Source organism: Sinocyclocheilus anshuiensis, unplaced genomic scaffold, assembly GCF_001515605.1.
Source record: "Sinocyclocheilus anshuiensis isolate Anshui unplaced genomic scaffold, SAMN03320099.WGS_v1.1 scaffold280, whole genome shotgun sequence".
NCBI classification, from domain to species: Eukaryota; Metazoa; Chordata; class Actinopteri; order Cypriniformes; family Cyprinidae; genus Sinocyclocheilus; species Sinocyclocheilus anshuiensis.
The window spans coordinates 33,208-50,748 of NW_015558575.1; the positions used below are offsets into that span (position 1 = coordinate 33,208).

The 17,541-nt window shown below is 41.1% G+C and overlaps 1 protein-coding gene across 3 annotated transcripts; it reads left to right on the forward strand.

The window, feature by feature from the left end:
* The first annotated feature begins 990 nt into the window (after nt 1-990).
* On the forward strand, nt 991-13,409 carry LOC107679679 (cholesterol 24-hydroxylase-like). 3 transcript variants are annotated; one of them, XM_016475302.1, is made up of 15 exons: nt 991-1,173; nt 1,288-1,365; nt 2,260-2,341; nt 2,422-2,495; nt 4,788-4,874; nt 4,949-5,087; nt 5,186-5,299; nt 5,396-5,552; nt 5,831-5,902; nt 6,017-6,089; nt 6,173-6,257; nt 6,356-6,466; nt 11,756-11,844; nt 12,444-12,510; nt 12,680-13,409. In XM_016475302.1, exons 1-15 carry the CDS (start codon nt 1,040-1,042, stop codon nt 12,818-12,820), a joined length of 1,503 nt encoding a protein of 500 aa, XP_016330788.1. In that variant the 5' UTR covers nt 991-1,039; the 3' UTR covers nt 12,821-13,409. The 3 variants fall into 3 exon arrangements, with proteins under 3 accessions (XP_016330788.1, XP_016330787.1, XP_016330789.1); XM_016475301.1 differs by lacking the exons at nt 991-1,173; nt 1,288-1,365 and adding exons at nt 1,606-1,795; nt 1,910-1,987; XM_016475303.1 differs by lacking the exons at nt 991-1,173; nt 1,288-1,365 and adding exons at nt 1,606-1,795; nt 1,910-1,987 and having other exon boundaries at nt 5,408-5,552.
* Nucleotides 13,410-17,541: the final 4,132 nt, after the last annotated feature.

Sequence of the window (17,541 nt, forward strand, 5' to 3'; positions counted from 1 at the left end):
AAAACTATGCTTTTTGTCACATCCTTCATCACGTAACTATAAGATTAGATCGCTTTTTCAAAAGGAGCTTGTAACAACTCCATATGTGATGTCTTATTGGAAGAATGTGGTTGATTATATTGATTGGAAAAAAGTATGGACTCTGTCTTCGAAATACATAATAACTAACAAGGTTAGAGAAATCTCATTCAAATTGTTACACAGATTTTACCCAGCTAAAGTGTTTTTGAAAAGGTTTAAATCAGACATAGATACAAGCTGTTCTTTTTGTGGTGACCCTAATGAAACTCATATGCATATCTTTTGGGATTGTCCTCACACAGCTATTTTGGATTGAATTTTCTAATGTTATCAATCGCAGTGTACTCCAGGGTTTCTCTCTGCTTTTTAAGGATGTGCTGTTTGGCTTCTTTAATATACAAAAAGATACAATTAATGAATATTTTATTATTAACCTATTATTACTTCTTGCTAAATTTCATATTCACCGCAGTAAATTCACTCATCAAAATCCTTTATATATTGTTTATAAAAAAAGAGGTTCAACAGTATATCCAAACTATTTCATCTTCCAAAAATTCTCAAGGCTTTTAAAACGGTTAATTTATTTAATCTTTTACATTTACTTTGTTAAATCTTTCGTTTTGTATTATTTATTTATTGTTACATACGTCTATAAATGGTGCTTTGCATGTAATGTCACCTCTTTGTATGTAATGTTGATATTCTCTATATTTTTATATTTGGTACCTTGGCATTGATAAAAAATAAAAATAAAAAGTCCACGCACTTCAGTTTGGGACACAGCTATAGGGCTATAGCCTAGTTAGTAAGGTTATCAGGTGCTATGAGTGCCTCGGCACACCGATGACCGATTTTCTTTTGGAATGTAGGAATCGAATAAGATTAACACTGCCCTCTATCGTCCAAAACCCTTCAAAACAAGCCAGGAGACCCGGAAATAAAGACGTTGTTAAAGCTGATGATTCGATAGCACTAAGGCAGACGTACATTAGACACTGAGCTACTGTACAGCATCATGATCTCAGAATGGGTCTCATATATGATGTTTTACCTGCTTGCTGCTGTTTTCTGTGCGGTTCTTACATATTGTATGTATGTTCATCATGTTCATCAGAAATATGATCATATACCTGGACCTCCAAGAGACAGGTAAGAAACTTATGAATGTGTTTGATACAACTACATAAAATATATTTTAATAAGACCATTTTTGTTATTATGACCAAAGCTCATAAAATAACATGAAAACGAATACCCTGACAGTTTTCTGCTGGGGCATATTCCAACTTTTTCCAGAGGGGCGAAATCGGATAACCTTGTACAGGACTTATTTCTTCAGTGGTAAAAACAAAACACTTAAACCCATCAGAATATTTGTCATTTATAATTTGTTTATATATTTGTCTTGTTTTGTTTTGTTGTTAGTAAGGTTATCAGGTGCTATGAGTGCCTCGGCACACCGATGACCGATTTTCTTTTGGAATGTAGGAATCGAATAAGATTAACACTGCCCTCTATCGTCCAAAACCCTTCAAAACAAGCCAGGAGACCCGGAAATAAAGACGTTGTTAAAGCTGATGATTCGATAGCACTAAGGCAGACGTACATTAGACACTGAGCTACTGTACAGCACCATCATGATCTCAGAATGGGTCTCATATATGATGTTTTACCTGCTTGCTGCTGTTTTCTGTGCGGTTCTTACATATTGTATGTATGTTCATCATGTTCATCAGAAATATGATCATATACCTGGACCTCCAAGAGACAGGTAAGAAACTTATGAATGTGTTTGATACAACTACATAAAATATATTTTAATAAGACCATTTTTGTTATTATGACCAAAGCTCATAAAATAACATGAAAACGAATACCCTGACAGTTTTCTGCTGGGGCATATTCCAACTTTTTCCAGAGGGGCGAAATCGGATAACCTTGTACAGGACTTATTTCTTCAGTGGTAAAAACAAAACACTTAAACCCATCAGAATATTTGTCATTTATAATTTGTTTATATATTTGTCTTGTTTTGTTTTGTTTTGTTTTACTTGACTAATGTCTTGTTGGTTTGAACTTGCACCTACAAAACAATGTTAGTGTTATGTAACTGAAATATCACATATTGCATAGATCTCTCTCTCTCTCTCTCTCTGTCTCTCTAACACACACACACACACACAAGCATTTAGTAGAGCGTGTTCTCAGCACTGTGACCATGTTCGTGTTTTTAAGGGCAGAAAAATATGGCCCTGTCTACAGACTGAACAGTTTTCATTATGTTGTGATCAAAGTCCATTGTCCTGAGGCTACAAAGGTAAATATTTAATTTCATTGCTGTTCGTAATCAGAAGCCTTAAAATCTAATAAATAAAATTCTCTGCCCTGTTATTGTAGACAATCCTGATGTCACCTAAGTATACCAAAGATCCCTTTGTCTACAAACGCCTCTTTAACTTGTTTGGAAAACGGTAAGCTTTAATTTGATCTAGAGATGTCATAGCATTGTTAGGTGTCTCAATATCTCTACACTGACAGCAGTGGGCATATTACCACATTTACCATCATCTAGAATGGTAGAGGCCCTATGAAATCAAAATCTGAACTATGTGGCATTAAAGGGGTCATAGGATGCTGCTAAAAAGAACATTATTTTGTGTATTTGGTGTAATGAAATGTGTTTATGCGGTTTAAAGTTAAAAAAACACATTACAGTTTTTTTTCGATTGCTAAATGACAGTGGGCACAACTGGAGCTACATGTGCAAAACTCTAACTACAGTCTGCACAGCAGCAGTTCATGTGGACCAAACTCTAGTTCGTTTTTCATTGCTTGAACACAGTTTTCAAAACTCTACACACTTATCCCATGACTTTACCCACAACCTGCACAACACTGTGGATTTACAGCACTTTGTTCAAATGCTAACACACTGCTGTCAAAACTGTGAACCACACATTCAAAACAGAATAGATTTCAGCCTTGTGCCTTTCAAACACTGCTGATTGCAATTTCAGCTGAAAGGCTAAGCAGGTGTCTTGTTTTAGACTTGTTAGTGAACACACACACATATATATATATATATATATATATAGATATATATATATAGGTAGAGCTCAGAAAGACTAATTTTGGAAATGGAACAAGGAAGACGGGTTCGTGGAGGGAGAAGGGTGGCAGGGAGAGGGCGGATGCGTGGAGGAAGACAAAGAAGACAAAGAGCTGTTATTTCAGATGAAATAAGGGCTACACTTATAGACCATGTCGTGAACCATGGTCTCTCATTGAGAGAGGCAGGGTTGAGGGTGCAAGGAAGACCAAACAAAGTAGTTTCGCTTTCACAATGAAAAACGGCGGCCTAGCGTGAGCGGAAGCCTCGGCTTAGTGTAAGCTGAGGCCGGGCTAGAGTGAGCTGAGGTCGGGCTAGAGTGAGCATCTTATTGCTTATTCAGCATCGGACGGGGCTCTCCCTTCGGTCGCAGTGTGAGTCTTCCGTCTGTCGTTCTGAGTTACACTGCGTACTCTGCGGCAGACAGGGCTCTCCCTCCCAGTGCAGCAGAGCCCCCCCCCCTTCGGTCGCAATGAGGGCCCTCCATCCGAGGCATCAAACCACGCCCTCGTATTCAGCCAAAAAGGGGGACTCTCCATTCCGGTGCAGTAGAGCCGCAGCTCCCGTCGGACGCAGCGAGTGTCCCTCCACCAGTCGCTGTGATTTTTCTTGCTTATTTAGCATCGGACGGGGCACTCCCTTCCGGTGCAGCAGGGCCGCAGCTCCCTTCGGTTGCAGTGTGAGTCTTCCGTCTGTCGTTCTGAGTTACGCTGCGCACTCTGTGACGGACGGGGCTCTCACTCCCGGTGCAGCAGAGTCGCAGGCTCCATTTGGTCGCAGTGAGAGCCTTCCATCCGACGCATCAAACCGCACCTCATACTCCGCGGCAAGAGGGCCGCAGCTCACTTCGGTCGCAGTGGGAGCCAGCGACGCATTAGACCGCGCCTCGTATTCAGCCGCAAGGGGGACTCTCCCTTCCGGTGCAGCAGAGCCGCAGCTCCCTTCTGACGCAGCGAGAGTCCCTCCATCAGTCGTTTCAAATCTCTTTGCTTATTCAGCATCGGTCGGGGCTCCCCCTTCCAGTGCAGCAGATCCACGGCTCCCTTCGGTCCCATGCCTTTAAGTTTCTTTTGGGGAGTTCTCTGAGTTCGGGTTATATTCCGGGCTCGGAGCCCTCCCCTAGGACAGCACGCCAAAATATGCTTACTATTTGCTATCAGATTAGATGTAAGGGTGAACTCGTGAAATTATGTTTTATTAACAAGGTTCGGGAGGAGCACGATCAGACAATCAACCAATTTGGCGCAGGTGTAACTCGTTTAGCTAACCATCCTAGCTAGCACAATACGTATATATACAGTATATATATATGCAGCCTACCTGCCTTTGTCCTACGACAGTTTTCCGGCATCCCTCCTCCACCCCAACCCCTCACTCCTAATCTATTTTCATCTCATATTAGGGATAGGGGAGTTCTCCGAGTTCGGGCTATATTCTGGGCTCGGAGCCCTCCCCCAGGGCAGAACGCCAAAATATGCTTATTATTTGCTATCAGATTAGATGTAAGGGTGAACTCGTGAATCTCCTGTTTGTAGAAATTATCAAAGTGGATCCAACAATTTCAATTTTATTTTTTAATGCTGCTTAAATGGATTTGCATGTTTTATGGGATTTCTTTTGCCAGTGGTGTGAAAGTCTGAATCAATCTTCTCAGGTTCCTCGGAAATGGGTTAGTGACGGCTATGGACCATGACGACTGGTACAGGCAGCGTCGCATCATGGATCCAGCCTTTAGCAGCACGTGAGTCAAGAACATCTCTGATATACTGAAATGAGATAGAGATGCACCTCAGATGATGCTGCCTTATCCACCAGATACTTACGAAGCTTGATGGGCACTTTTAATGAGATGTCTGAGCGCCTAATGGACCATATGGAGGAAATAGCCGACACGAAAACACCTGTCATCATGCATGACCTGGTCAACTGTGTCACACTCGACGTCATTTGCAAGGTTTCACTCTTCTTCTCTCTAATTCAAAGGAAGGTCTGATACATGGAAGGTGAAATTTGCTGTTGATTTGTACTTAGTTGTCATGTTTCCATCCACAGGCGGCTTTCGGTGTTGATTTGAATTTGTTCAAGCAAACTGACAGCCCCTTCCAGAAAGCAGTAGAGCAGTGTTTAAAGGGCATGGTGTTCTATCTCAGAGACCCATTTTTTACAGTAAGAGAATTTATCCATAGATGTCATTCTAAATTAGTAGGGTTAATGCTATATTATCATTTTGTTGTTATTGTTGTTTCATTTGCGTGACCAAAGCTTTTTCCCAAGAACTGGAAGACTGTACAACAAACTAAAGATGCAACTGAACTACTGCGTAAAACGGGAAACAAATGGATACAAAAAAGGAAGACAGCAATAGAAAATGGAGAAGACGTCCCCAAAGACATTCTCACACAAATCCTCAAAACAGCAGGTATGTGGGACTCAAATACTGAGACATTAAAATGCTAAGTGTATTATTGTTTTTGATTACAAAATTGCTTATAGGCTTATGTTTAATGTTATGGAAATAAAACAAACAATAGATTGACTTCTGATGTCACTTTGAAAAATGTATTTCGGTACATTACTCATCTGCTACAACATTGTAATGTCTTTAAAATGCACATATCAATATTTGTTGAGAAAATCCCACAAATTAGAATAATTTAGAGTTATTTTACAGTTAACACTTTCCATTTTTTGCTACAGAGGAGGAAAACGTTAATAACACAAAAGATCATGAGCTGATGTTGGACAATTTTGTGACTTTCTTCATTGCTGGTGAGTTACGGCTTTTTGTTTATAAACCCTTGCAGTTATAAACAGCACTTTCTGTTTTGATTTTTGTTTATAAACCCTTGCAGTTATAAACAGCGCTTTCTGTTTCTGTTGCAGGGCAAGAGACAACAGCCAATCAGCTCTCATTTGCAATCATGGAATTAGGGAGACATCCTGAGATATATAAACGGTAAAACACTTCTTGGAAATGTGGACCTGTTCCATCCGTCTTGCATTAAAATGCTTTTTAATTCAAATGTATTTCCTTCCCAGGGCTAAAGCAGAGGTGGATGAAATTCTTGGGACAAAAAGAAACATTTCATATGAAGACCTTGGAAAATTCACTTACTTGTCTCAGGTTGGTTGGCAAAGATGTTCTTTTACATGCTACAAACACAAATGGTTTTGTATAGATTTCTTTAAATGGTCTTTTGTGTTATTGACTCAATGCTGCAGGTGTTGAAGGAAACGCTGCGTCTGTACCCAACTGCTCCAGGGACCAGCCGCTGGCTACATGAGGACATGGTTATAAATGGGCTGAAAATCCCAGGGAGCTGTGCGGTTATTGTGAGTATCTCCAGATTCCCTGTAAGACTGGTCCGTTCATTATGTAGCCATCATGGCACCAGTTCAGGGGTATATTTCTAGTAATAAAAGTGCGAAGTCTCAGGTTATGACTGTAACCATGGTTCCCTGAGAGAAAACGAGACGCTGCTTGGAAAGCTGTGGAAAGTCTCTGTGTGATCACGTCTAGAAGCACATGTGAAATCAGTCCAATGGAGTAGCGAGACGTCACGGGTAGGATGACATAGAGACCAGGAAGCTTAAAAGTGCATAAAGAACAAACAGCATTAGCTTCTGAAAGATCAAAGCAAGTCGCTCACAGGGATGCAGGAAGTATGGCAGTGCGACACAGCATCTCGTTCCCTCTCGGGGAACCATGGTTACAGTCGTAACATGAGACATTCCCCTTCAAGGGAACTCGTGCTGCGTCGAAACGCTGTGGGAACGACAACACCCACTTTGCCATGCTGACAAATACCTGTCTAGTGTGAATTATGGCGAGCACAGCTATGACAGGAGAACTTGAGTGCCTGGCTTAGATCCCAGGTCTAAATTATAGAATCTGATGAATGTGAGCAAGGAGTACCAGCCCACCACGTCACAAATCTTCTGCAGGGACACCCCTGAAAGAAAAGCTTTAGAAACCACCATACTTTGAGTTGAGTGCGCTCTGACCCCTGAAGGCGAAGGAATGTCAGAGGACTCATAAGTGAGGGAGATAGCCTCGACTATCCACCTGCTCAATGTCTGCTTGGTCGCAGGGAACCCTTTCTTAGGCAGACCAAAGCAGGTGAACAAATGATCAGTCTTTCTCCGCAGGGCAGCTCTGTGGACATAAGTGTCCAGCGCTCTCACCAGACACACCAAATTAAGCTTCTCCTGGTCTGGATCTCTGAATGGAGGAGGACAAATGGCCTGCAGTACTATGGACTGTGGCACATTTGTGGGCACCTTCGGAATGTAACCTGGCCTTGGGTGCAGAAAAGCTTCCACCATACCAGGGACAAACTCAAGACAAGATGGAGCGACAGAAAGTGCTTGAAGATCTCCTACTTTCTTAAGAGATGAAATAGCAAGTAGAAATACTTAAGGATCAATATTTTTTTTCTGAGACCTCTTCTATTGGCTCAAACAGAGCTTTAGACAGTCCTTCCAAGACCACGGCCAGATCCCAAGCCAGGACCCTAGTGCTGCTTGCAGGCTTCAGCCTCAAGGCACCACAGAGGCCACACCCATAGCTTCCACAACTCTGGGTGAGGGTGATGGATTGAGCCCTCTGCCTGAGACAGAAGGTCCCTCCTGACCGAAATCTCCCAGGGGGACCTTTCCAGGAGGGTCACACGGTCCGAGAATGACACTTGGCCTGGCCAGTGTGCTAACTTGCAAAGTGGGCGTGACCGCAGGCCCCCCTAATGGTTGATATATGATACCACCGATGTGTTGTCTGTGTGAACAAGCACATTATGGCCTCTCAGGTCTGGGAGAAAGTGCTTCAATGCTTGATCGCTCCACAGCCCATGAGGGATGCGTCCGTCTAAGCGTTACATGATGACATGGAGCTCCCAACGCAGGACCCCGGGAAAAGAACCAAGGCTTCTTCCACATGACTAAGGTATGAAGGCATTGTCACGTGACCTTGATCATGCGAAGTGGGTTGCCCCTCAACCCCTTGGTCCTGAGCCACCACTGCAAGGGTCTCATGTACAGCAGGCCAAAAGGTACCACGTTGGACGTTTTACAGTGTGTGACTGGCCTAGCTTCACTCTGTTGATGGCTGCCTGCATTGTCATCAAATCCCAAACCACTCCAAGATAAGTGGTCCTCTGTACTGGAGAGGCGTTCAGCATTAACCCAAGCTCTTTCATATTGGCGAGGACAACATCTTGATGCAGAGCTGCCATCTGCTTTGACTGAGCTAATATCAACCAGTTGTCTATATAGTTGAATACGTGAATGCCCTGGAATCATAGAGGAGCCAGTGCAGCATCCACGCATTTGGTGAAAGTGTGGGGTGACACTGCTAGGTCGAACGGAAGAACCCGATACTCAAGTCAAGTCACCTTTATTTATATAGCGCTTTATACAATACAGATTGTGTCAAAGCAGCTTTACAGTGTTAAACATGGAAAACGTGTGCTGATAATGCAAGAGGACAATGGAAAACGGTCAGTTTATCAGTTAAAGTCAGTTCATTGTTGATTCAGTGATGTCATCGTCAAGCTCAGATCAGTTCTCTTAAAATAGTGTCTATGCAATCAAGTCGACAATATTACCAGAAATGAAATGAAGTGTCCCCAACTAAGCAAGCCAAAGACGACAGTGGTAAGGAAACAAAACTCCATCAGTGACAGAAATGGAGAAAAAAAAACTTGGGAGAAATCAGGCTCAGTCGGAGGCCAGTTCTCCTCTGGCCAGATGAAACCAGCATGGTGTGGTTTAATTCCAGGCTGCAACACAAGTCAGATTGAGAAGAGGACTCAGCTGGTTCTCATAGCCTTTGCTGAGGAATTGTGCCGATGGCCAACGAGGTCTTTGCAGGAGATCTTTTTCTAGGGTTCATCTAGTTGACATGGTCTCTGCTGACATTCAGGGCTGTTGAGGTCGTCTCTAGGTGCTGATCCACCATCTGGTCTGTAGCCTCTTTCTACAGTCTGCAGAACCCATTGAGACACATTTGGCAGAAGCTTCCACACTGCCAGATGGTCTACTAAGGGAACTATCCTTTTGAGAAGTAAATTTGGCACCCTGAAGTGGATGACTGGCAGGGGACAACCAAACTGGCCTCTCTAATAACCTCCTTGGAGGGTGCTAACCCGCCAGTGCTGCAACCGGAGGTGGCAGGGTTAACAGAACGGCCCCCTGAGGGCACTGATTAGAAACGTGCTCCGTATGCTGAGGTGTATACCGTTCCACCCCAGAGGGGTCTGCCCTCAGAAATCTGATGCTCGTGGTGTCAGGACTTCTTCACTGAGGCCTTCTTAGAGAGAATAATGGTCCTCAGATCTACCTTCTCATTAGTAGACCTCGCCTGAGAGGTCTTGAGGCATGATATGAGGAGCTGGACGAGGGCTGGGGCTGCTCCCGTCCAGCAGCCACTGAGACCTGAGGCAAGGCGAGGGAGGTAGTGCTGGAACGCTGCTGCCTGCTTTTTAGCCTCCTAAAACCTGTCGATGACTGAGGTGAAAGCGTTGCCGAACAGGCCAGAAAGTGCAAGCAGAGCATCCAGGAGGAATAACTTGTCCTTCTCTTTGATGTTAGATAAGTACTATCGCAGATGTCTCTCCATGGCCACCAGGGCTGCCATAGAATGACTGATGGCTCTGGTCATCTCCTTAGTGGCCTGAAGAGACAAATCTGTGGCCCAGTGCAGTTTTTGGATTGCATCCGGATCTACCCCCTCACTGCCATCAAGGTTTTTAGCAGGTCACCCCGGTATGCCTACAACAGAGCCATAGTATGCATAGCTCATCTCTAACCCCTCTGGTAGATCCATCTGCAAGCCCCACAACCGCAATTGCTGCTCTGCCTCAGCAGCAGCGGGACCAGAACCTTGAGAACCCCTTCTCAAAGAGTGCCCGGAGGGAGTAGAGCGTTCGCAGCGGTGGCCGCTCACAGTGAGCACAGTCAGCCCCCTCGAGAGCTGGCCGTGCATTTTCCCTCCCAAACAAGCAATTCAAAGATCGTGTGAATCCCCATCCGTGATGTAATGTGGGCAGGGAGGAACACACAATCTAAAATGCTGCTTGTCTGATTTAGACTCTTTGCTAATACTACTTTGGTTGTGCACTGGCACAGACAAACAACATAAAACTCTGACATACACTTGCTGAAGACACAAAAGTTAAAGGGGTCATATGATGTTGCTAAAAATAACATTATTTTGTGTATTTGTTGTAATGAAATGTGTTTATGCGGTTTAAGGTTAAAAAAACACATTATTTTCCACATACTGTACATTATTGTTTCTTCTCTATGCCCCGCCTTTCTGAAACTGCGTCGATTTTTACAAAGCTCATCGAGGTGTGCTCTGATTGGCCAGCTATCCAGTGCGTTGTGATTGGCTTAATTCCTCAAGCGTGTGACGGAAATGTTACGCCCCTACCATACTGTGATGCCCTGTCTGGCCGGAGCAACGAGACAAAAACATTAAAACCCATTATAAACGATGCATTTGTTGCATCCAGTGGGGATGGATTATAATGACATATACTGTCTTTTTACACGTTGCATCGCGCCGCGTAAACATAAAACCATGTCTGCATTTGTGATCGGAGAAATGACAAACAACAAGCGCTACTCTACACTGCTCAGAACTTGCGTTTGAATCGTCAGTGGCAAATTCTTTAAATATAAAAAACGTACTTACAGTCTGTGAGTCAGAACAGCCGGCATTGTAGTCTACTCTACCAGGATCAGGAAACAGTCCTCCATAAAATGCGCTGGACACATCTGAATATTTGGGTTGAACTGTTCTGGAACAGTGGTGTAAATACAACTTAACCACTGATTTCTAGTCGTGTCCTCTTTTGGAAGGCCAAACAAAGTAGTTTCGCTTTCACAATAAAACACAGTGTGACACACGGCGGGCTAGAGTGAGCGGCGGCGGCCTAGAGTGAGCGTCCACGGTGAAAGCCGATCCGGCGATCCACAGCGCGAAGTTGATGTATTTCCTCAGCGACCAGCACGGATCAGCTCCAGGCATGACGAAGCGGATATCGTCCTCTTTTGGAAGGCCAAACAAAGTAGTTTCGCTTTCACAACGAAACACAGTGTCTTCACGACATGGCGGCGGCAGCAACAATACTACAGCGAGAATAAAAGTTACACCTTCTTTCTTTGCGTGAACATTTGGGCGGCGTTATGCAAATCTTCCCACATCGTGAAGTAGACATGGGGGCGTGTTAGAACGAGCCGTTTTAGGTAGACGTGGTTGACTCTTAACTTTTATAAAGAATATCTCTTTGGATTTGAGACTTTGGTCTTTGCAACTTTACAGATTTTCCTTATGCACCAAGAGCTTGTAACACTCCAAAGAGAAAGGAAAAATTGAAATCGCATCATATGACCCCTTTAACACAGTTTTTTTCTGGATGCACTTTTAAGCTTTCTGGTCTTTACGTCACCCGACCATGACGTCTAACCACCCAATTGGACTGATTTCACACGTGTTACAGGACCCGATCACACAGAGGTGTTCCCAGTGTTTCAATGCAGCGCGAGTTCCCTTGAAGGGGAACTAATTTTATATGAATATATGAGCATTTTGAATAATTTTCAAATCTTTCCATACAGTTCAGTTCTTATGTTTCCCAAAGACTGGAAAAGTTTTTTAAAGATCCGTTGAAGTTTGATCCAGAGAGATTTGATGTGAACGCCCCAAAGTAAGTCTCATTTTACCCTCTGTTTTAGTATTTTAGTATGCTGCATTCACGCCATAATTACAGTAATTACGAGATTACCATTTTTGACATTCTACTTTAAGATGTTCACATCCTTGGACGTGTGATTTCCATGGCAACACTATTAATGCAATCTGTGTAATTTGAGTAATCAAAACCACAACATAACAAATAACAGTCCTTACGCAAATGCCTTATTAATAAATGTATAGTTTATTTACCAGAGTTTAACTATGTACTAACTGCTGTATTGTATGTGTATGTGTTTTTTTTTTGTTTTTTTTCAGATTATTCATACATTTTTAATACATTAACAATAGGCAGTTATAGAAATTAAATAAATATTATGAAATAATTACTTAAACTACATTTTACTGCTATTGCCATTTAAAGCATTTTGGCATGATGTTACAGCAGTAAGAATTTACAAATTGTAATTACTGTACAAGTTAAATGAGGACGTGAGCGATTTTTACAAGTTCGATTCTTGTAATTATGGTATTTACGACATGAACACACCTTTATATTGTGACATTATGGCATGGAATCTGCTGATTTCTAATTGTGTTCTTATCTGTAAGGCCTTATTACTGCTACTACCCATTTGCACTTGGTCCACGAACCTGTCTAGGGCAGGTTTTCTCACAGGTGATGAAGCACACACACACACACACACGTTTGCACCTTCAGAATTTTTTGACTTTCAGAACACACAGGCTCATGTGTTGGATTCCTTTAGATGTTTGATTTATACTTTTGTTTTCCAAGTGCCAAATTTGCTGTGATCTTGACCACTCTGTCATGTTTCTACATTCAGATGGAGGCAAAAGTTGTGCTTGCCAAACTGCTTCAGAGATTTGAGTTCAGTCTGGTTCCTGGACAGTCTTTTGACATTAAAGACACAGGAACTCTACGGCCCAAGAGCGGAGTGATCTGCAACATTAAACACTGCTCATAGGACATGTTTATGGCCCTTGTTTTGTAGCAATTCTTGTGTACTTATGCCTGCATACATCATCTTGTACTATTCAAACATTAACCAAAAAAAGAGTCTCATCATTGCGAGAGTTTTTTGACACATGTCAGCATGACATCAGAGCAAGTCAGACCACAATCGGACACATTTCTAACCAGCATGAATCTTGTGGTGATCTGTTCTGTGGTTTGTTCATCTGAAATGAGCCTTTTGTGTTTCCTCTCATTTTTTCCTTATTTGCAATGATGATACAGTGTTTTGGAGTTAATAATTGCAAGTTTTATAGCTGCTCTAAGTCTACTACTATTTTTTTTAACCAATTGCAATCAACTAGACCATTTTAATGGTAATTTTAAAAGTCTGACATAGTGACATGTTAGCCTTCTCAGTTTGAAGGATGCTTGTAAGGTAGCCTTTGTTTCATGACTCTCAGCTGTGTATTTAGAAGGCTGCATTCTTCACATCCTCAAATCACCTACAATCCTTTTAATATATTCCAATTGACATTTAAAATGTTTGAAGACTGTTCAGCACTGATCCCATCTAAGTTTTTTATGAAATGTAAGAAATAAAGAAAAATGTTTTCAAGATATTCACGTTTTCTTTCTTTCTTCATTTTAATTAATACATCGCTGTCACATATAAAAAGCCTGTCAATACATTGTTACTGAATAATTTTGACTAGGGTTTTTTTTTTTTCCCTATTTTGCCAAAGAAAATTTCTAAACAAAGCAGAACAGTTGTCTCTCAGCAACACAGAGAGTGTTGTGTCATCTTGAACTATTCGGCTTTTTTTTGACTAGGGTTTTTTTTTTTTCCCTATTTTGCCAAAGAAAATTTCTAAACAAAGCAGAACAGTTGTCTCTCAGCAACACAGAGAGTGTTGTGTCATCTTGAACTATTCGGCTTTTTGAATCGGGTAAGTCAATGATTCAATGACTAGATAAACTACATGAAAGAATGATACTATGTCTTAATCAATACATATGAATTCATTTATTAAGACATATCGCCGAATCGGGTAAGTCAATGATTCAATGACTAGATAAACTACATGAAAGAATGATACTGTGTCTTAATCAATACATATGAATTCATTTATTAAGACATATCGCCAACTAGACCCTGCTATTTTTGTTCAAATATCCCATGGGAGCCTGAGCACCCACAGAAAAACACAAGATATTCTACGTATGGGAACCTCTATGATTTGTGGATCTCATATCAGGCCACTGTGGGTCGTAATACACAAAACTGGTTCATTAGAGTGGCTAGTTAATGGAGTTTTGTTTGTTCCGTTCCCAAAATCAGCTAGTAATCTTGCAAAATGCAAACATTGATTAAGACTTGTCATTTGTTATGCTTTCATTTCATACTTCCATGATTCTGTGATGTTTTCAACATTAAATAAAAAGTCTGTAGCCTGTGGATAAAACTTATTTGTTTGGGCAGTTTTCATTATCAGTAGCTCCAGTTTAGGCGATAATATGCAGTTTTATGGCAGTATGCTTCAAAGACAGAAATTACAGTTCTGCAGATCTACAATAAGAGTAAACATCTATACTTAAAGGGTAAGTTCACCCAAAAATTAAAATTAGGCTGTGTTTTACTCACCCCCGAGGCATCCTAGGTGTATATGACTTTCTTCTTTCAGACGAATCCAGTCGGCGTTATATTAAAAATTGTCCTGGCTATTCCAAGCTCTAACATTGCAGTCAGCGGGTGTTGCAGTGCTTCAGTCCAAAAGAAGTTAAATAAAAAGCGCCCATCCATAAAAAAAGTGTCTCACACGGCTCTGGGGGGTGAACAAAGGCCTCCTGTAGCGTTTGTAAGAAAAATAACCATATTTAAAACTTAATAATCAATTTAATCTAGCTTGTGCTCACTGTTGTAAGCCTAATTTTCATTTTTGGGTGAACTAACCCTTTAATGTAGGGGCTTTATCCTATATGATTTCATTTATGTTTGGATTATTTGTTTTATTTGAAAAACAAGAGTATGCCAAATGGACTCATGAATCTCCAGTTTCAAAGCGCTGATAAGTAAGTAACAATGTAATATCCAGCCAATGTTAACTTTATTATAAGAAAACAGAAAAAATGAAGGGTGAGCAGAAACATACATAAGCGCCTATGAATGAATCCGCTCTTCTTTTCTGGACCACAAAAGGATAAATATACATATATTTTTTAAATCTCACATTCGTCCATAAATTGTAGATAGCAACCAGTGTCAAGATTTTTTAAAAAGACACAAAAGTACCACAGCTGGGTTTTTTTTGTTTGTTTTTTGTTTTACCTGCTTGATTTGAATAACAGATTTGCAACAAAGTTCCTACTGTTTCAGTGACTAGCTACTTAATTTCTCCAACAATGCACTGTGGTCTACTATGGTAAAGTAACGAGTTGAGTCGTTATGTTTGTCATCCCATATCTAATTATCTCCTTTTGTTTGATAGAATAAAATTTCTCTTGTTTTTTTTGTTAATTAACGATTGGTTTTCAGTCCCTCTCAGTCATCAATGGTCTGCATGGCCACAGGAAGAATTGACACACACAAAGTGAATACACACACAAAGCGCTCAGTTTTCAAAGTTTATTGGGCAGATACACGGTGTATACTTTTTTTTTTGCATAGCATGCATATTTATATATCTAATTATCTCCTTTTGTTTGATAGAATAAAATTTCTCTTTTTTTTTTTGTTAACGATTGGTTTTCAGTCCCTCTCAGTCATCAATGGTCTGCATGACCACAGGAAGAACTGACACACACAAAGTGAATACACACACAAAGCGCTCAGCTTTCAAAGTTTATTGGGCAGATACACGGTGTATACATTTTTTTTGCATAGCATGCATATTTATTTACCATTGAACAAAGACTTTAAAAACTGATTGCATAAACAACTGAACAGATTATCATGAGGCCTATATTACCTGTTTACCATACATGTACACTTCTGGTTCATCTTCATGCACTTTAGTCTTCCTCAGAATCCCATAATAATACCTTAAATGAAGTCATGCAATTGATAAAATGGTTTTCTATTACCCATTTAAACTCTCCCCAAGGCCTGTTAACCTTGACAGCAGTTACACTTGACAAAACAACACTTAAACATCACATCCTTTGGGAGAGTTATTTCACAGTTATTTAACAGTTATCTGCTGATGATGTTTTTGCTCTGCCTAGCATTTAATTGAACATTCCAGCACGTCTTACTTGAAAAATAACTCCTTAATTATTTAACTAAAAGAAATGAGAACAGTTGTGATTTGAGTTACATGGTATGTCTTTCTTACATTTGATATGGTGACTGAGAGTAAGCACAGAAAGAGACAGAAAGGGAGGGCTATAAGAGGCCTCTTATTCCTAATGAAAGTTTGTTTCCAGAATAAAAAACATTAATGATAAACGGTAATTAATGGTTTAAAACACAAAACTTACATTCTTGAGCTTGGTGTTAATTACACTCACCATGCACTTTATTAGGGTCACCCTACTAGTGCCAGATTTGACCCACTTATGCCTTCGGAACTTTCTTAATATGCTGTGGTGTTTAAACAATGCTTAATTGGTAGTAAGGGGCCCACCGTGTGGATGAATATGAAATGTCCAATGATGGTGACAGACTCTGATTTAGCCCTGTATAAACTGTTGCAGCCAGGAGAAAAGTCCAGTATCATTGTGAAACCAAAAGTTGAGGGTATTGCACTAGAAATGGAACTGGACACTGGTGCCGCAGTCTCACTGATTTCAACAGAGATCTATGACAGGATGCTGAAACACCTGCCCTTACGCTCAACTGACATTGATCTTCGAACTTTCACTGGACAAGCATTACATCCTGAAGGTGTAATTGATGTGCATGTCAAAATGGATAAGCAGACAGCTCTTCTTCCATTACAGTCATGGCCAAAAGTTTTGGCAGTGACATCAATTTTGTGTTTTGCAAAGTTTGCAGCTTAAGCTGTTGTGGTATTCATTCACAGTGTTTCCAAATTATTGTGTCGAGTGATCAGATGCATTTAAATAATTGTTAAAAGCTTCATTGGCCAAAAAATTTACTTTCACTTTCAAAATGTCACTGTTTTTTGATCCTGACACAAAATGACCAGCTAACATTAATTGACTAAGCATATCAGCAGCACATGTGAAAGTGTGAATGAGTACTAGTCAGGTAAAATCACTATTATACTAATTAGATTGTAAGAGCAGACTGATTGCTATAAAAGGAGGGAAGAAGCGCTTCCAATCATTGTGTTCTTGTTAGCAATGGTTACCTCCAAAGAAACACGTGCAGCCATCATCGCTTCACATCAAAATGGCCTCACATGCAAGGAAATTGCTACAAAGAATATTGCACCTGAAAGAACCATTTACCGGATCATAAAGAACTTCAAGAAGAGAGGTTCGACTGCAGTGAAGAAGTCTTCAGGATGTCCCAGAGTGTCCAGCATGCACCAGGACCGTCTCCTCCTGAGGAGTCAGCTACAGAATTGTGTCACCACCAGTGCAGAGCTTGCTCAGGAATGGCAAGCAGAAGACTGGTGCAAAGTTATTTTCTCTGATGAAGCTCCCTTCCAATTGTTTGGAACATCTGGAAAATCAATTGTTCGGAGAAGAACAGGTGAACGCTACCATGAGTCCTGTGTTGTGCCAACAGTGAAGCATCCTGAGACCATCCATGTGTGGGGTTGC